We start from the raw sequence: 21,234 nt of genomic DNA, 5'->3' as shown, positions 1-21,234 counted from the left end.
CCGCTGGGGCTCTCAGAAGCAGCAGCAGTACTGCCAACTGAGGTGTGTTTTATGTCTCAACTGCAGAGTCTAAAAAATGACACACTGACATTTTTCCACTTTTTATGTTACTCGTAAAAATGAGAGATAAGTAAACCAGCTACTTTGAATCACTGGTCTTTAATGTTTGACTTACTAGAAGATACACATAAAAACCCTAGGTACACCTAGGTATTAGCTACTAGGTCAGTTAGGAGCTGCAAGTGCAGGGCTTTGTGCATGGAAATCGTTGACAAAAAAAGAAGCACAAGTTGGTCCTTGTGATTCTTTTTTCCCATAGAGTCATTTGTCAGAAACGGCTTTAAATTTGTTCTGAAAAATACTGAATATTCTTGAACCTGAGCAGGAGTGTCGTGTCTGCTGTCTGGGGCTCTGTGCATCGTGGAACAGCCGGTTACACCAACAGTGCGGTTTGTGCTTTGGTGTAATTCATTTCCTTCCTTCTCTGCTGCTGTACTACAAACAGCCCATCTGTTAAAGTGAGTAGATTGCAGACACCGTTTTAACTTTTGGTATATGAAGTATTTTTGATGTTTTCTGTAAAAATATGAAGCCCTCATAAATCTGCTATGTACTGGTTCTCTACTGTGAAGGGTATATATTTTTTTCTACATGTGAGAGTTGAAAACATATAGATCAGTAAAAATAACAATGAAAACAATGAATAATAAAGAGAATTAACTTCTTTTTTTTTTTTTTTTTTCTAAATATTGTAAAACCCATGACAAAAACTATCATAAACTATCTGTTATCACCAGGAAATTTTCATCTTTTTCAGTTTGATTTCATTTTCCTGAGGATGACAGGCAAATTGGATTTTTCTGATTGGCTGAGTGTCTCCTTTTATCTCCTTTTATGGTCTCTCCTTACATGGTCAATATTTTTATTACAGCATCACAATGAAATATTAGAATGAAAACATTGCATAAATGATGATACACATTGCATGATTCATCAATGCAAAGTGTTGATATATATCAAATCGGAAAATTTCAAATGGCACATGAAAATATCCAAAATATCAAATTGGACATGAATGAATTGTAACATGAGTGAATACTGTTTATGTTTTACAACTTTTAGGGACTTTTTTGGATTTAACCAGGAAAATGCTGATTCATATACAAAGTTTATGTTGAGTTCATGGCGTAAAGTCTTTAGTATGACTAACTGGCAATATATGTAGGACACTTGATGCTGAATGAGTGATGGCTTTTGCATGGGTTGTCCAATTTTTGGTGGTGTGGTTGCACATTTGCTTTGTTTCATTGGGGATCTTGGTTCTTTAGATTCCCATGAATGCAACTTCCATGATAGCACTGGTGGAAGGTTTGACACATCCACACTGATAGGTCTGAGCCTACGTTCCTACTTAAGAACCATTTTCTTTCTTTGTTACTATTGAAATAAGGTAAGATATATATACATATATATATATATATATATATATAATGCATATATATATATATATTTAAGTCTTTGTGGAAAGGTAAGCTTCTGTGCTTCTTCAGATTTCTCACAAATCTCTTCATTTTTTTTCCTATCTAGAACACAAAATATATTTCAAATAAACAGTTCAGTGTAGGCACTTGGTCATGGTCGGTTTGCAATCCCCAGAGTGAGCGTCAGGATGAATAGTTTATGCCTTTTTTTTTGACACAGAAGTAAAATGGAATATCTGATACTAAGTCAATCTTCTTCATGGCTATTTTCTTTAATAAGTCTTTAATAGTGCATTTCTGAGATTCTCATTTTAGTAAGACTATCTTTTTGTTTTATTGACTTGTACAAACAACTGCCACATAAGAGGGAGTTTTTAAATTTTGATTATTCCACTTAGCCGTCTTATTTTTTATAATGTTATGCCACTATTCTTACTTGTACTTTTCTGCTATATAAACTTTTTACAAATTCCTTGGTACTCTGTTTTGTAAAGAAAACAGTTACATTTATAGCATTAACATTTCACCATATGCAATATTCTTATTGTTAAGTCTTCCTTTAACAGTGCCATATTTATTCATTTTCATTGGTGGTTCTTCCCATCCTTACTCTTATCATTTCAGTGACAACAGAACATCATGGTTATAAATTAAGCCAGATTGTAAAATACCTGGAGGGGTTACATGTCTCTTAAAACATCTGTTATATTCTTTAATTACCAAATAACATTTAGATTATGATCCTTGGAAAGCACAAGAAAACACACAGTGAAAATCTGATTTGCCATTTTGAATTTAATCAGAGGAACTCAGCGCTGACCATCGGTGGGTGGGTTTTCTTGGTATCCTGGAGGGGCTGTGTTGACTGTTGAGCTTGCCAAGTCTTTGTATGAAGGTCACAGTCGTGAATTTAGTTTGCGACTAAAAATCACACCTGTCTATTTTATTTTAAGGATGTTTCTCTTTTCAATGTGAGCAGAAGACTGAATTTTCAAGCCTCCTAACATATTGAATTTTTCTTAAGCAGCTGTATGTTTTGCCATCTTGTAGAGCACTTAGACTATTGGAATACCAGTCTACGTGGTAGGATAGCAAAATATTTATTTGCCTGAAATTTAAAACAATAAGTATTTAAATACATTACGCTGTTCCTTTTATTTTTCTCCTCTGTAATTCCTTTTGCTGGAAATCTCTTTTACTTCTTTTACTTGGCAGTTGACAATTCTCTGCAAGGTTGGTTTAGCAGACTAGTAGTCCTTGATTATTATGGAGGGAAGTTAAACCTCTAGATATAACAGTACTGATTGGTATAATAAATATGAAAATTGAGAATCTACAAAATATTGAAGAATACATCTCTAATAATAATAAGGTTAAAAAAATCAAGACCAGAATGATTTCAGAAATTCTGAATAGAAGAAAGCAGGTATCTTTCTATTATTGTTATTATAGGTCAAATTGACAGCTGGACTTGATGACCTTGAAGGTCTTTTTCCAATTTAGATGATTCTGTGAATATTTATTCCATTGATTGTAATTACAGGGAGCACTACAGGTGCCTTTAAAAAAATCATAATTAAATTTTATTATTTTAATGACGCTGACATATGTACAAAGAAAGTTACCCCAACTGTTAATACCCTTATTTAATTGTTTATTTATTGACACCTACTTGACTGTAAATGCCCACTGCAGTTTACTACTAGCTTCTTCCTGTATTATCTCCATGTTTATAATGCTATACACCTTATTTCATAATCTAACATATACATTTTAAAATTTATGGTACAAGTTTGCCAAGTCTTAGATAGTGAAACTCAAGTAACTCTGTCCAGAAAGCTCATCCTGCTTTCCCATACAAGAATGGAAGGGAACTAAAACAAGATAAAGAGAATACATTTGTAGACTTTAAGAAAAAGTATCTAGATAAAACAATATGTTTTGAACATTATGTTTTCAGTTTAACCTGTTATTTAGCAATATAGCATTGCTATAAGTTGGTATCTAAAACTGGTACATTTGAGAAGCTGGCTTTGATGTAAAATGTAATGGAGATGAAGGTACCTAAAAAATAAATAGGATAATTCAGAACCCCATATAATGTAGTATTTTTTGCATTGAATATTGCAACGTTGAAAACACAGTGGCATGGAAGTGATAAAAGCAGTATATTAATATTTTAAAACTTATTGGTATCAGAGGCTTGAGAATTAGAATCTTATTAAAACCATATTCCTAATTATATGACCCACAACAAACAGACTTCAAATTACTTTTTATTTAGCAATTTGGTTTTGGCATTAGCAGCATATGCTTCCTGTTGCATTTTACTGTGTCAGTTAGTAAGGGTTGGGGAATAAATGTATCACTTTGCAGCATCTCATAAACTGCTGGCTTTTAAACATTGATTTCAGGGAATTCAAAATGCTGAAAAATTGATAAGTCATTTCCTCTTTTTTATCTCTCTTTTGGAAAGCTTTCATTGTTGTATCTTGCTATAAGATACATGGAAACAATGTAAGCATTCAAATGATAAATAAATGTATATATATGTCTTATATACTTCTATTCTTCTAATTACTGACATCTAATTCCAAAAATAATTTACATATGTTCAAAATGGATGCTTGCACAGAATGTATGTGATAAAAGTTTAATTAAAACACAAGACATGTTCTTTTTCCCAGTAATGTTATATAGAGAGAGGTTTATATGACTGAGATTATTTGAAAATGTCTTTAAGAATGTACATGATTTATTGTTGGATTTCGGTCTAAAAATGTGGTTCCAGTACCAAACTTATAGGTAGAAGTATTTACTACAACACATGCTAAAATTCTTGCAAAAAGTTAAAGAAAATATTACGTTGCTCTTCTCTGAATCTTATGCAACTGCAACTGTCTATGAAAAGACCTTTACTAAATTATTTCCTTGCTCTGTCAAAGGAAACATTGCACATATTGTTCATTTTGAAAATTGTCTATAATTGCCTCTTATCCAGCTTCAGGTTACTGCCGTATTAGCGAGTCTTTCAATTTACTCAGAAATTATCCAGTAGTTAATTTAAATAATATAATAGGAATTTCTTTCCTGATTAGGAAACCCGTAATGTTTTATCAATATCCAGTGCAAAACAAATTAAGACGTTATGTCAGCTCCTAGTGATCTGGATATTCAAGGATAGGCTGAACACAGTGCTGAAGGTAGAGCAGGTCCAGAGGCCACAAGGATGCTCAGAGGGCTGGAGCCTTCTAGGGCCTAAGGGGGGTTATAAAAAAGATGAAGAAAGACATTTTACCAGGATCTGTACAGACAGGATGGGGTGCAGTGTTTTAAACTGAAAGAAGTTAGATTCAAGATGGATATAAGAAAGAATTTTTAATCTGTCTGAAGAAAATCCCTTGCAAAACAAGTGGTGCGAAAGTGGTGAGCCAATCCTTGAAGTTAATGAATTTCAGGACGTGTGTGTAAAACAAATGGTACCTAATAACATTTCATGAGTCTTTTTTCTGTAGGTGCAGACAAGGAAATTATTATTTTTTCCCTCCGTCTCTTGAGGCAGTGTGTCTGCACTGAAGTTCTTGGGTACTGGCAAGATAGAACTAAATGCCTCAGAATTATTTGCAGTCTCTGTGATGTGCTGCTTGCAGGATAGTTCTGGGAAGCATGGTTAGGAAAGCCTTGTAAATTTATAAATATCAATCTTACAAACTGAAAAATGCTCACTTTTATAGGGCTGTGTTTCACTCACTGTCACTGCTGATCTGAACTTTTAGGTAGAAGATAACAAAAAGATTTTTTTTTCTTTTCCTCTAATCACTGTTTCTGACAAATTCAGAACTGATGGAATATGCCATTAAAAAGAAAGAAGAGGAAAAAGAACAAGCAGAACCTCCACTTAGTGCCATTAAGGATTTTTTTCTTTAGTTGGGTGACATTTGGGGGATAGGCTGCAATTATTTATTGAATATTGTGCTTTTGAGTTGAAGGAAGAAGACGTTCTTTTATTTCCTCTCTTTCTCCATATGCTGCTGATAATAATCTGTACGTTTTCTTTTCTTTCCATTTTATACCTATTTATTTGTGTACCACTGCATCCCTATTAAGAAGGCCCTGTATTTGTTGAGCTAAGCCATTGCTTGTCTATTTACCTTTTTTACTTTTTCTCTGGACATTTCTAACTGTCCTCACAAGCTCTTGTCTCCAGACCATACTATGCCATTTTTGGAAATATTTTAGTTCTGTTTATCCACATAAACAGCTTTATGTACCACTTTCTATTATGAAACCATGACAATTGGGCTGATACTGACCTCTGTCTTTCTATGGGATTTTATTATTATTATTGTTGTTGTTGTTGTTATGGTTATTTGAGGCTGTAGGGTTTCTCTGCAAAGAGATAGAGATGAATAAATGTTACCCAGTTCACTTTCTCAACCTTTCAGCCAAATGCAATAAAGAGCCTGTGCTGTAAAGACAGAAATACTGTAATATATGTAATATAATATTTGACTCTAATGCATCAATTTCTGCCATAAGATAATTTTACCATTTATTGTTGCAATCTATGCTTACAGTTAATTAGGAAAGAATAGGAGATGTGCTATTCTCTCCTTCAATATATTAGTTGTCTGTGAGATGATGGGACTTTTCTAATGTCATGCATATTCCTGCTGTATTGTATTGGTGCTATGCATAATGGGAAAAGAGAGGAAAAACGAGAGATGAGTGTAGAACCATTCTTTTTCTTCACTTAGGGCTTTCTCCAGAACCAATTAAAATCCAGTTAAATCACTGAAGTACAACATGAACATTTAAAAATAGGAAAGGTGATTGGAGATCGGTAGGATCAACAAAGCTACTTGAAACTACACTTGCATTCTTTTATCAGACCGATAAAATTTCAAGGTACCTGCGTCCATTGAAACAGCTACTTCGATCTGCGGAGAATGTCCAAGTCAAGCTCATGACTGGGGAGTGGACTCGTAGTGCTCTGCCCTGCTTAAATCACTGAGCCACATTTTTCTTTCAAGTAAGTATCAGGCCCAAACCAACATATCTCCTTTCAGCACTCATTTGTCATGATCAGGACAAGTATCATGTGAATATTAAGTATCGTGCTTGAAATCCTGATATTATACATAACAAGTGAACATAGGCTCACACAACAAGGGAAAAAGTATATTAAAGTCCTTTAATCCTTGCTCCAGCAAATCCACACATTACATGTTCATTTTTCTTTTATCTTTGTCCTATTTTATTCCTCTGCTTGAAATTATTTATATTATATATAATAACATTATTATTAAATTATATGATAAAGTTATGTATTCCAAATAGTACTCTGTGGGAACTGGTGCACTTGTAGCAATAGGGGGTTATGGAAATATTTCTGAAAAAACAAGGCAAAACTATTGTTACATTTTCTTACAATATTTAACAGGATTTTGTTGTTGTTGTTGTTGCGTTTTGCTTATTTTTTTCCCTCCTCTTCCGCCCTTGAGCTGGGTGGTTGCAGTAGAATGGCAGAAAGATACAATTTAATCTAAAAAAGTATGCTATGTTGAAAGTAACTTCAAAGCTATCATTAAACATACTTACAATAATTAGTTTCAAAGCATTCTAATTCCTAGCAGTGTTTGAAGAATTCAGCATCTAATGAAGTAAAATAAATTACACACCACTTTGTTCATTGAATAACCAATTTTCTTCCCCTAACCACCGTTTATCAACAGAGCCTTTCACTGGAAAACTTCTCAGCTCTCTAACTCAGACCCAAGTACACTCATTTCCCCTCCCACACACACATAATGAGCTTGATTATAACACCTTTGTTGGATTATAATTTACAAAAAGTAACAGTTCACTTTGGATTAGGGTTGAATCAAGAGAAAGGAAATGCTCAGTGCAAACTCTCTAATGCTTTACTTTAAAGAACTCTTGTTAGTGGTGATGAATGAGGAAAAATTGCACATCCAAAATTCTGTATTATGATATCCTTAAATAATAATAAATTGAGAAGCTCTGTGCACTATGTAATTTGAACTATATTTTCTCTTGGAGGAAACATTTTAAATTTCATTTATTAACAGTGATTTGCATGAAGTCAACAGGTTAGTGATTTAGTGACTTTTGAAGCAAAAGAAAAAAAAAAAAAAGAATATTTTTATGCACACAAGTAATCCCACTGACATTAGGGAAAAACTTCATCTCACATTTTGACCTGAGGATATGAAGTATGTGGTTTTCCTCCCAGCAACACATTTCAGCAGCAACAAGAAATAAAAAGTGAGAAATTTCCATGTGAGAGTGAGTGGAAAAGGAAAAGGGGCTAGGTAGTGGTCATGTAGCCTGGCTTTCTTGCTTTTTATATTTTAAATTATAATGAGAAAGTATGTTTGCTTGAAATTACTTACGAACTAAAGGTGAACTGCAGTACAAGTCATGAGGCGGCTCTTGTACAAATTATCCCAAAATACAGAGCGAGCTGAAATTGGATCCTTCATAAAGCTAGGAGAATCCGGTATGTGTGAATCCAGTATGTTCTGGAGAACAAGTCTTACGAGGAGCGGCTGAGGGAGCTGGGATTATTCAGCCTGGAGAAGAGGAGGCTCAGGGGCGACCTTATCGCTCTCCACAGGTACCTTAAAGGAGGCTGTAGCGAGGTGGGGATTGGTCTATTCTCCCACGTGCCTGGTGACATGGGCTTAAGTTGTGCCAGGGGAGGTTTAGGTTGGATATTAGGAAGAACTTCTTTACTGAAAGGGTTGTTAGGCATTGGAATGGACTGCCCAGGGAGGTGGTTGAGTCACCATCCCTGGAGGTCTTTAAGAGACGTTTAGATGTTGAGCTTAGTGATATGGTTTAGTGGAGGACTTGTTAGTGTTAGGTCAGAGGTTGGACTGGGTGATCTTGGAGGTCTCTTCCAACCTAGACGATTCTGTGATTCTGTGAAATCCCTGGTACCTCTGGGACGTGGAAAAGTACCACCAAGAGCAGGGGAAAAAAGGAGTGATGTTTGTTGTTTCTAGTACATCTAAGGTTATCCATTTCCTCTATCCATTAGAAGATCATTTCCTTCCTTTTCTCAAAGGGAAAATCCCAGCTCATTTTTAATTTCTTCTCCAGTTTGACTTTTTTTTTCTTCCTGTGCAATTGGACCAAGCATTTATTATTTCATTTATTTATTCATTCTTTTATTATTATTATTTGTTTGCAAATGTCTCTCTCACGTTGCACATTGCACCTGTCTAAATTTACATTTTGCATTCTGTCTGTTCACATAGTCATGACCAAAGGGGATGACCATTCCTAGGCCAATTAATAACAAAATTGGAAAGGATTTTGTGTAAGGGAGATATTGTTTGAGTGTTTACTGCGTTAGCTGTCTGCTGAGATTCTGTAATAATGTTAAAAATGACAAAACCACCAGAAGATTAATTGAATAGTAATTTTGAGAAACAGTACGACTTATTTATTGCTAAAGAATGTAACATATCAAAACGAGCTTTCATGCACTTTTAAAATGTTGATCTTAAACCCCTGAGAAAATGAAGACAATTTTTAAACAGGTTTCCTCTTTATTTTTCCTTTTATGATGAATTTTTGTGCAGAAACATCTTAAAACCCTGGGGAATGTTTTTTCATAGACTTTTCTCTTTGTGACATAATATTTCTTTTAGGTAATGCAATGAATAAGCAGATATTATATATACATGTATATGTATGTACATATCAAATTATAGATACAGATATCTTGCTAATGTTTTTAGGACTAGATGTAAGTGGCAAAGATAAATAGATAAATATAGGTAATACAGCAATTATTACACAAACTAATGAAACTTTGGAAATTAAAAATGAAAGGCAATGCTCTGTCCCTACTGTAGATCTCCTGGTGTCATTCTGCGTTGATCATTCAATGTGGATTGTTTGCTGAAGGAACCCCAGTGATAAAATAACATCATTTACCCACTCTTCACAGAGGACATGATGCATTAGAGCTCTGTTTTCTTCAAAATTGTAATGGCTGGTCATAGCAGACGTAGTTGTTGATTTGCTGTCTTTGTTATAATGCCACATGGATACCAAACATGACATTGAATGTAGAAGAAATAAAGTATTCTGTAAAGTTGTTCAGGTTTTACTTTGAAAGTTTGGGTTTCTCTTCATTACTGTGCAGGAATTTTAGGACTATACTTGGCTATTCTGTGACCATATTGAGCAGGTTTTAATTTTGTTTTGATTTTGGACTTCCTATATAGAAAATACATTCTGTTCTGCTTGTACTGAATTACCAGACCTAAATATATCTATTGCAGCTTTTGCACATGGAAGCTCTTGCCTCTGTATTTCCAGCTATGAAAGAAGCCTGTGGGACTAGACCCTTGCTTTTTCCTTTTTTTTTTTTTTTTTTTTTTTCCTGTAATTTAATATGCAGAATGAATGGCATAGCTTCTTTGGAAAACAGTTTCTAATAAAAATCTCTGCAACTTTGTGAAAAAAAAAACAGAACAGCATAGGCACCAGGAGGTGCCTAGGAGAAAAATATATTAATAGAAAAAGCGCGGAGTGACGGTTCCCTGCAATGTTTTCCCAGCCTGTGCTAAATCACAGCTTGTAAAGTAAGACGAGGCTGAAAATGTAAAATGCATTTGTTAAAAAGTTAGTGGACAAGTTTTATTTCCAATAATTCCTTCTGCAGATATTATAAATATATATCTAATAGCCACAGTTCTAAACTGTTATGATTAACTGGTTACTGATATTCTTGATTGTTTTTTGGCAAGAAAACACAAATTTGAATCAGGATGCATAAAACACTGTTCATTATTTTATTTCTAAGGTACTGCCATACACATATTTTTCAAAATGGATGCATGTATTCAAATGGTTACTTTCTTCAAGAGCCACTGAATTCTTTTGTTTCGTTTATTTATCAAGCAGCATCACAGACAAGTTGTAAAGAACTTTAAAAGTTAAAAGGAAAAGTGAAAGGAATAAAAAGTCTGGTGTGTTTCAAAGTACCTGCCCCTGCTTTATGTACTGCGTTGGGTGTTCCAGGTTATGAGTTTAGCATACTGAACTCCCTGCTTTGCTATTGTATTTCTGCTTTCTGTTATTAAAGCTGATGTGAGCTGTGCCGCTTAATGCTCCACTGGAAGGTGCTAAATTGATCTTTTGTAGTAATTAGGTTTGAATGAGGGTATGCCCAGAAAAGGAAAGAACATATTCTTTGCTGCTGGAGCTAAGCTGTTTGTGCTCACTGGTGGAGCTGAAAGATATCTGGATACTTTTTAGCAACACAGACTTCTTGCTACTCCAGTTTGTACTGTGGCCACAACAGAAAATGCAAGACTTTCCATCATTTTGATGATCAGTGCCAAATGTTGTGTGTTTCCCAGATGAATTTTCAAAACGTCATTTTAAGAAAGTGTTCTTAATCACCTTTGGCTTCTTGGCTCCCAGAGACGGCTTGCCAAAAAAATCAGGGAGCATATGAATTTGACCAGTTCAACTCTGGGCTTCCTGATATCTTGTCAGATAACTTTCCTCAAAGCTCAGGGAAGACAGCATGTTAGATGGGACCCAGTCAATGTATCAGTGGTGTTAACAGAATCACACAGGCTATATAAATCTGTATAAATTAGTACTTTCAACAGAAAACTATAATCAAGCCATAGACAAATTATATTTTTGATAGTATTAATGGACCCATATTGCATGGAGTTTATCCTTTTTTTTTTTTTTTAGTTTAATTTTTCCTCCTGCTTTAGATATAGAGTATGTATTTTCATATAAATTCTTTTAGTTAGTGACTATTCGGAGTTTGGGGCTCCGATCTCTACTATTCCCTTCTTTCCTCCAACATCATTTTTCTGACACTTTTTTCCAAGGGGTTTGGGGCCATATGTGTGTGGGTCATGTAGCATTGACAGAAGGTTGAGAAAATTGTGGGCACATCTGCTAAAGCCCATTTAACCAGGACCTCTCTGGCCATCAGTCACCTTGAGACCTTGAACATCCACATCTTAAACAAGGCCAGTCCTTTAGCTCAATTGCTTCCTTCTACAGCTATTTCAATCCCTCTGAATTCACTTTTGGGTTCCAACTGTTCCCTGTGGAGGATGGCAGATGATGGTGGTGAGGCTCAGAGCGCTCTCATTTCTTTGGGGTGGCTCTCATGCACCTGGAGAATGTTATACTTGAGTACTGAGTACCAAAAGTTTAGTTTAGGGTGTGCAGCTGAAGCCACGTCAACTGACATAAAATTGTCATCCAGAGGAAGAAGGTTCATTGGAAGACCTGGTCCAATTTAATTTACAAAACAGTGGCCAAAAGCTAATGATTTGAATGAGAGATAACTAACTCTGTGTTCAGTGTTTTATTCATACAGTTGCTTTTCTTGTCCAAGGAAAAAAATAGACCGTCCTTGACTCCCATGGCATTGTTGCAAAAGAAATCATTGTTTTTGCATACATAGAAGTAAAAGACAAGTATCAGCTAGGTGACTGAGGTTAGTTTTTATAGGATTTTTTTTCCCTTTTTCTATTTCAGAGGCAAGTCCTGCTTGTCCCTCTGCTGTTGAATTTTGCAGAAAGGAAATCAGCTTTTGCAGATCACAGATTAAAATCTAACAGCACTCGTGTTTTTCAAGGCAGACTTATGAAAATTAATAACCTGTGAAGGTTGCAGCCCTTCTTGTAACCGAAGACCAGGTAGTTAACCTGTATTCCTGAATTTGTATCATAGATCACAGAAACGTAAATAAAATTACTTTCAGAGGTCATCTTATCCTAGAGGAAGAACAACTGAAATAATGCATATGTATATGCTTGAAAAATACATTCTACGGAGTAGGAGCTTATAGGATCTCAAACTGACTGTCTTGTGTATATGATAGTGTTGCCCCCAGGTCATTGTTCATTTTAACCTTGGGTATTTGTATAATCACCACCACTCAAAGTATAGGTACTTTTGACTAATGCAGGGTCTCGTGATAACAGCAAATGTCTTTGTCTGTACCTGGAATATCATGTTCTGGCTCCTGTAACTCTTTGAACAAATAAGGTGAAAGATGTGGGGAATCTGAAAAACAATGGGCCATAAATGTTAGAGGGACATTAATAATTAAATGCATTGCAAGTCAAAAAAAATAAAATCAGTACAGCAATTCTTAATGATATCTTCCATGGGCCATATAAGTCGATGAATTTCAAGTACAACCATTTGTGCTAAACAAGGTTAAAATGGCTAAAAGACTGACTATATTTTAATGCGCTATAAAAGAATTAAAAGCCTCCAGCAGTCCATAAAATATCATCCTTCATTTCTGAATGCAATGCGCATTACCATGGAGAGATTTAGTCAATCACAGGGCAATAACTAACCCTGTAGGGCTGCTGTAATTGCTAATGTAATTGTATAACTGAGGTTTACCCAGTTTTAATTCCATTGTTGCCTTTTTCTTTATTTGGAAATAAAGTTTCTTCATTCTTTTAAAGAGGTATTGTATTTCATACTATTATATTTACTTCATTTGTTTAATATACTGCTAAATTGTCTAATTACTGGTGACATGTGGCACTCAGTATTTAGTTTATTGAAAATTAAATGCCACATTTGTTTACTTTGCTTATCTAAACATTTGCAAATAATTGACTATAAAATGCGTTTACTTTTATATGTTTCATTCTAGTGTTGCAGTCAGTTAGCCCCCTTGACTCGGGATTTTGCTGATCCATGATGCATGGTCTTTTTGCACTGTTGCAAGGTTTCCATACTCTCATCTCACCAATATTTTTATCTGTCCTCCTGATACTGATGTAATCAGCAGCAGGATAGCCCAGATATTTGATTACCTCTGTGCTGGAAGGGGCAGTCCTGTTGAAAAAAATGTTGTAAGAAATGTATTTGAAGAGTTGCGTTGAGATGAATTAACATTTTCTGAGCAGGGCAGATTGTGATATCAAAGAGATCTATGAACTGGTGTCACAGCCATTAGATCCATCCCAGGTAGAAGTGATGACTGCCGTGCCCTATGTAGGGGCTGCACCAAAACGTGCGTATCCCTCAGGGCAGGACACCTGTGTAACTGCCTGCAGGTAAGGCAATGGGCACGGGGCAATGGGCTGCTGTTCGTGGAAGCTGAGAAAGGACAAAAAGTAGAGATAGCAGAACAAGCGTAGAGGTGGAACTAGGTAATCTACTGTCCTTCCCCTTCCTCCCCTGTGATACAATTTTTCCCCTCTTTTCCCTTTTGCAGAACACCGTGCTTGCCTTTTAGAAAGAGGAATGCTTTTCAATTGCAATCCTTTCTAATTGTCTGTCTGCATTACATAATCAGAAGCTGTCATAGTAGACAAGCAGAAAAGCAAAGATTTGACTTCTAGGTTTGTTAGGAGCAACAGCAAGTAGGGAGGAGGCATTCTGAAAAAAGTGAGAAAAGTTGCTTTTGTGTTTTGTAGCGTGTTTTTTTTTTTTTTTTTTTTTTTTTAATTTCACTCCGTGGTTGCTTGGCATCTCATTCTGAGCAGCAGCAGAGGCACAGCAGCTGTCAGGCTGAGGAGGCAGCTATGGCATTGATATTGTTGCTTTCATGTTTCAGCAGTTATCTTCGCAACTATAAATGACAGAACCTCTTCTTAATTCATTTAAAATAAAAGCTAGACTTCTGTAGACATTGATGGGAATCATGTGGGAAGTATTCCTACCAACTATGAAAATACAGCTTCGTTAAGCTTAGGATAAGAAATGCATGAGATATTTTGAACCAAAAAAACGGGTTTTATTTCCCTTTTTGTTACTAACTAATGCAATTTGATATATATAAGGTCAGTTTTGGAGGGGCAGGTCCTCTGCTCCTGATATAGTAGGAGATTGAAGCACGTCCTCAAGCAGTGAACAGCACGTGCATTTTCTTACAGGATTTCTTACAAGGGTTGGAGCTGCACCTTAAAAACAGTTGAAAAAGAATAAGGAGCAATGCTTGCTGTACCCAAAAGCAGCGAGGCAGGAGTAAGAATTTTGCCGGGTGATAGTAAATGGAGAATTAATGACCATAAGGTCTGCTTAAAGGTGAAAAGAACAAAGAAGAAAAAGACAATCCATGCATTTTAGAGTCGTGGATAAATAGAAGGACTTTGTGAAAGCAGTCACCATTTATTAGTCGAGTACAAAATAATGAATGAAATGAATGTTTATTACACACAGAATATATGCTTTTATCTATTGAGAATGAAATGTGGAAGAATAAATTACAAATAAATGGAATCTAAAACAGATTTTTCCATAATGTGAAAATAAAGCTACAGTTCAGTGCATCCTCCTAAAGCGAAGAGCAGAAGGAGAGTGGGAACAGAAGAACATGATTAATCTTTAACAGTAAACTTTTTTCTTGTCACTTTGAATGTCTTGAATCAAAGGCAGCCATGCGTCAGATGTTGAGTTTGAACAAAATAAATTATAAAAAATGCCTGATTTGATGAAGTGAGTGAAAATTTCTGATTGCTGTTATCTGATCACGGAAAAAGTCTCCCTTCACCCGTCTTTAACAATGAAGGGCCGAAAAAAGTACCCTATTTTTTCTCCTGTCTAACTTCTGTGTTTGTTTTTTCATTTGTTTCTTTTGTTTTTAAATTGCTTAATTTTAAAGCAAAAGAGAAAGGGGGAAGAGGATATTTTGAAGTTGTTAGTTGTTTTTTAGTGGTATGATAAATTCCATGGAGTAGTGTACAGTAGTGCTGTAACTATCTTTAGGAATTTTGCAGGAGCACACTTAGAGCAGCCGTAACTTTTAATTCCCATCTGAAAGCTGTAACATCAGTTGATAGTTACCTTTGAGCACAGGCAAAATTTTTGTTGCTAGCATCAAATGAAGTACAGGAAAGGGCCACTATAGACGTGTGTCATAGACAGAATAAGGCTTCAGTCCTACGTGTCAGTGATTTAAGAGTTGATCGGCTTTGTGTATGAATGTCTTTGCATCTCTTTGACCTACTCCAGATGGGTAAATTTTTGCAGTCTTTCCTTCTAAACAAAAGAATAATAAAAATGAGGATCATCAGGCAAGAGAAGGACCCATGCTCGTGTCTATATCCCCAGCTTGCAGCAAGCTTTGTGTCCCTGGAGTCGCACAGCCCACGGTGCGGTGGCTCAAGTCCTTCCTCACATCACTCAACGTGGCTGGACCAAATGCCATGAATGTCCACACCACCAGGCAAACACACCAGGAGAATACAGGGATGTGTGCGCTCCTTGGTGCTTGTTCCAGGGCTGAATTGCGGTACTACAATGCCAACAGGAGGGAAAGCTCGCCAAGGCAGAAACTTGCATTTCTAAAATCATACCTGAAACCTGAAGATTTTAGCTTTGCTTTTTTATATTTTGAAAGACATGTTGGCTGTTTACCGTATAACGATGTTTAGGCTTACAAACAAAAGCCAAATTATATTTTAATGCAATAATGGTTTGTTTGGGGAGAAAAAACATTCTCACTATTTCTCTGCCTTCCTGTGAGCCAGGAAAAATGTGAAGAAAAAAGGACAAAAGTTCCCACCACAAAAACCCTTTCTGCTGAGTCTGTGTGGCAAAGATGAGACAGAATTATGCATGGAAATCGAAACAAACTGAACCTCGTACTGCATGTGAAGGGCTGAAGACCATTTCTGGTGCTAGAGTAAATTAATTCCGGCCTTGCTCTCTGCTCTTCTTTCTGCATTACTGGGCACTTCAGAGAGTCAGTGCCAAAAGCTGTGTCAGCCCAATAAAATATTTTGTATATTTACTTTGTGTACTTCAAATGCAGCGCAAAATTATGCTGCCTATTTCTTTTCTCCAAATTCATGGAGATATGCTTAGAAATACTCTTTTGCCAAGAGGTTAACTGGGTGCCGTGAGAGCATTCTTGTTGAAGTGGCCAGAGGGTAGGTCCTCTGGTTTGCTTATGAAGTGCATTGTGGAAGAAAAACTTAAGACCGTGGATACCCCATGAAGTAGAAAACAAATTTCAAGCTCTACAATAAAGGGATTGACTGTCGCATGTACCTATTCCTAAATTATTTTTGTAGGAGTTTCCTTATTACCTTAATAGCTCATTGTGCACAAGAAAATTACTTAATGAATAACCAGCAGGGACTTGCCCTTTGGTTTTGGTGCAGCCCGAATCATATGCCACAATGCAAGCAATAATTAAAACATCTCCGCTCATGTTTTCAGCATCCAGGATACTTTATTCACACTTGCCCTCCTAGCAGTAGGGTTGTAGCAGTCTGTTCTAATGCCGCCTTTGTGATGCTGTCGTTTCACTAAACAACAGCAGTGATGGGGAGTGGGGTCAAAAATGCTATTTGTGAGATCATAGACCGTAGATAATAAATAAAATCTTAAATAAATAAAATAAATAAAATTTGAATGGATTTAAATTAATTAAAGAAGCCATCGTATCTCCTATGTAATAGGTAAATATCTTCTTCCAACCTTTGTCCTTTGAAGATCTTTCAAAGAGAATATCACATCGTTCTGAGTGGCTGCTTTCAGGAAAAAGGTGGTAATTCTGTCGGTACAGAAAAGAATGGATATATCTGCCAGGTCCCCTCTTAAAAATAATAGCAATAATAAAATACAAGAAAAGGACTGAGGAAAGTATGCTAACATTGCAAATATGGTTCTGCTGAACCCCATGGATATGGCACGTGAAGAGGAAAGGGAGCACCGTGGGTTGACTAGGAGGAGTGCAGCACGTTCTCCAGACAGCAGTTAGGATAATTCGGGGCAGCTGGTTTTGTGTCAGTACCAGCAATGAATTTGGTACCCACAGAGCCGCGGTGCCTGGCCCAACAGCCACGACGTGTCCCGCAGCCCTTGGTGTGGTTGCTCTTGGGGCACAGGCTGGGATTTTGGGGCAGCCTCAGCTCCTGCTGCTTTGCTATGAGGACACATCTACTGCTGAGCTTTGGAGCTCACATCCCAGGAATGGTTGGTTTACTGCATGCAACATGCCATGACGTCTTTTTGTAGGTGCTTGCTTCCAGCTCTCTATAAAATAATCATCTGGTTTTTGATTTCTCTCATGACTTCGATAGAATCATGTCCAATCCCCAGTTTCCTACCTGTGAAGACATATAATGATGTCTTGCTAATTAATTGGAAGTGTTTCGTTTTGGGTTTCATGTTTTTTATTTTTATTTTTATTTTTATTTTTGTTTTTATTTTTATGTGCTTGTTTTGCTATGCAAAAAGTAAGTCAAGTCCTTGCTGCTTCCTCCACACTGGAAGTTTTCCCAATTCCCTTCAAAATTGTAAGAATGGCATATATGAGGTGGTATAGTTGTGGATGAGTGGAGAAACTTAAAATGTTTTTGAGAGATGGGGAGAAATGAGGCATTTTCTCCATCATCAGTTAAATGAAAGCCATTAATGTCAAAATCTGAAGCCAGGGTATTAGCATGGTGTCTGCCGTGAGATGGCTGCAGTTTCAGCTCTTGGGAAGCTCCCATGGGGAAAGAGAAATGCTGTTCCTCGTGGACAGTTGAACTTTTTCAGGCTTTTATCATAAAGGGGTGTGGGAGGTGAGCTAGTTTCCCTCACTTAGTATTTTATTTTATTTATTTTTTATTTTTTTTTAGCCAGACTTCTCTCGCAGGTCACCATTTTTGTTGCTGTTTTAATCGGGTGATGTTTGCTGAGTTGGGTCATGGAAGGATAGATCTGGTTTTAATGTTTTTTTTCTTTGCTGTAGACCCAGACATGGAAAAAAAATGTTTGTTAAAGTGGGAAAGACCATTCAAAAGTGTAACACCCCACTTCAAAAAAAAATATTCTGTGGGTGCAAGCACACATGCAAAGGGATGTGTGAATGTGAAGGGAAAAGCAAGATGAAAAATCTCTCTATTTTATGCTTTAGCAGTTAATTTAGTATCTATATTTAGCACATTTATTCTGGTAACTCTTTAAGTTTCTAGTTATTAATCAGTGAATGACATTTTTATTCTGTCTTTTTTAAGTAGAGGTTGGGGGAGAAAAAAAAAAGAGAATCACACCCAAATACCTCCCAAATGTTGATTTATTTGGAAATACAAGAAGGCAAAAACTATCACTGTGAACCCTGTATTTCACATGCATATTTCCACTCCTTTCATAAACAAAATAATTTTAGTATTCTCTTTATTGTCTTCAATTTTTCCCCCTACAAGACAGAAAAAATGAACTTTTTTTTTTTTCTTTCTTTTTCCATATGCTTTTCAGTACCTCTCAGCCAGCTTCTTTACACCACCAGGTATTTCATGTACCTTCACCACCCTTGATCTTTTATAAAGCAAGGTGGTCATTAGTGATAACTGGAGGATGAACATGTAGCTGTGTAGTGGAAATGAGATGTTAGCTGTTGCTGCAGTCAAGTACACCAGAGAAACCGAGCCAAAGATTTCATGTGGATTTATTCGAATATCGCATAATCCAGGAATTTGAACATGAGTCCACAAAGTTATTTAAACACTAGTGCAGGTAGAAGTAGATAAGTAAATAAGAATTAGATATACTGACATTGCTTGGTGGATCTGGTCTTTCATTCAGGACACTGGACTTTTGCTAGAAGACATGAAGACTAATTGACATCAATATAATTTCATTTTCCATTTGTATTTGCAATTGTGATTTGATCACACGCTTCTGGAGTCAGCATCTTCTGTCACATTGTGCATGCTTGTGTCTGTTTCTTGTCTTTCAGATTGTAAACGATTTAGGATAAAACTATGTTACTGCCCTTTTCAACACGGGCATTTAACATGCAATGAATATAATCCCACTGGGAGGCAATTCTGTATTTTAGGAGATATCAGTTGTCCACCCTAGGTTTTAGTGCTGTCTGTCAGAGTTGCATATTCCAGAGATTTTTACTGCTAGATAGGTACTGCTGGCCTTCAAGGCATAAGTATAGCCATGCGTTGTTATACCAAAATAAACATGCATCTGAGAGATCCCTAAGCCCCATTTGCAATCATTAGGAGCAAGGGCTGGAATGCGCTCAGTGCGCAGCGGGAAGCGATGTCAAATTGTTATCAGCATCTTGCAGCCCGCAGCAGCAGAGCAGGTGGTTCACAGCTCAACTAAACTGGGAGAGATGGAAGAAAATGCCATTGGAAGTTGAATTTTCAGGCAGGGAGAGTCAAAGCTGTAGGTCATGGAAGCAAAGCTTGGTCTGAAAACCTGTGAACATTTAAATCCTCCTTCCTTGATGTGTTTGCCTACTCTATTTCAACCAAATAGCAGAAATTCACCTTGTGGGGCCTTTTGTTTGTTTGTTTTGGCAAGTCAAGGTTTTCATTTCCAACATTAACTCTTCTGAAGAAAACTCTTCAGTTCTGTGACTCACCATGCTATTGTTCTTGGTGTAGGCATCTTCATGCAGCTTAAAAACATTTTGTTTCTATTTATTCTCTATAGTACAGTTATGTTTCTCCCTCTTGTTTTCTTATTCTCTCCATGTGATTGATAAACTCTGACCAAGAGGTTTGGCCCCACTGTCTGCACACGCACCTGCCTGCTGGGTGGAGGGGGATTGCTGCGGAAACTGAGGAAAGAAGAAGGAAAGGAGAGTGGATAAATAAAAGCAATGGAGCTGCTGCAATGGAATAAAGTAAGCTAGAAAAAGGGAAGTGAGAAGGAGATTAAATGAGGGGAGATAGGTGAGAAGAATGGCATGCACATTGTAAATCTTAAGCTCCGGCAGGTTTCTGTTTCAAGCATGAAAAAATAAATCAATACAAAGAATATTGCTCAGAACTAAGCTTATTAGCAAGTGGAGAACAACGATCCTGTTGGGTTCTGCTTTTCCACAAAAAGAATGCAGAAAGCCGGGAAAATATTTTAGAGAGCTATGTATAATATAACGTCCATATGTACCACAAGGCTGTGTTAAGAACTGTGTAAATGAAAGCAACCCTAAAAACATTTGTATCCCAGGTAGCAAAGGTAGAGGCAAAAAGCTTCAGCACCATGAAATATATCTGTTTGCCTTCTGAAAGAAATGCATTTTTGTGTATTTTGGGAGTATGCGTGCAGCAGAATTTAGGATTCTGTATTATTTTGTGTGCAAGTTCAATGGGACATTACTATGATATGGTACATCTTGTAATTATCAGACAGGTCACTGTATATTAAGTCCATAATTAGGTTACCCCATTTTTGTCTGTTTCTCTCTATCTTGTGACCATGTTATCTAACATATAATCGGATATCACATCAAATTAAAGATCACTTTACCTTTTGCAATTGCAACACTTAATGGTTTATGAACAGTTGAATTCATTTTTCCAAATTTAGGCTACTTTTACTTTAATTAGCTAAATTTACTTTTAGTTAATTAGCTCTAAATAATAGTATGCATCTTAATAAATGCATCGTAGTCTTGGTATAATATGTTTCCTTGTTCCCTTAATGAAAAAAGTGTTACTTTGCTGCCATTGCTATAGACTGCAGTGCAACACAAGTAAAATTTGCTAAAGTTTTAATTAATTCCCATCCTCCTTCAGAAACAAATAAATAGAATTTCTGGCAAAAAACAAAACAAAACAAAAACAACAACAACAACAAAAAAAAACAGACATAGATTTAGAGCTGTTGTATCATTTCAATCATCTGTTTTGACCTCTGCATAACACAGAGCAATGAATTTCCCTTATTTAATTCCTATTCAAAGTAGAGTACATCTTCCAGAAATAAATCCTTCCTTTCTTTTAAAGTGGCCCATTATCCA

At 36.3% G+C, this 21,234-nt stretch overlaps 1 protein-coding gene across 5 annotated transcripts in view; it reads left to right on the top strand.

Annotated features, from left to right (window-relative positions):
• Window positions 1-21,234, top strand: part of CTNNA2 (catenin alpha 2) — a 478,287-nt gene that overhangs the window by 197,070 nt on the left and 259,983 nt on the right. Inside the window, exon 8 of one of the 5 annotated variants that reach the window (XM_040555121.1) lies at window positions 6,239-6,286. The exons of the other annotated variants lie outside the window; for them this stretch is intronic. Within the exon in view, the coding sequence (XP_040411055.1) occupies window positions 6,239-6,271 (33 nt within the window). The 3' untranslated portion in view covers window positions 6,272-6,286. Of the gene's footprint in view, window positions 1-6,238; window positions 6,287-21,234 lie in introns of those variants that run through there. 5 annotated transcript variants of the gene reach the window in all.

Source organism: Cygnus olor, chromosome 4 (assembly GCF_009769625.2).
Source record: "Cygnus olor isolate bCygOlo1 chromosome 4, bCygOlo1.pri.v2, whole genome shotgun sequence".
NCBI lineage: Eukaryota > Metazoa > Chordata > Aves > Anseriformes > Anatidae > Cygnus > Cygnus olor.
This window is presented reverse-complemented; position numbering and strand designations above follow the sequence as displayed.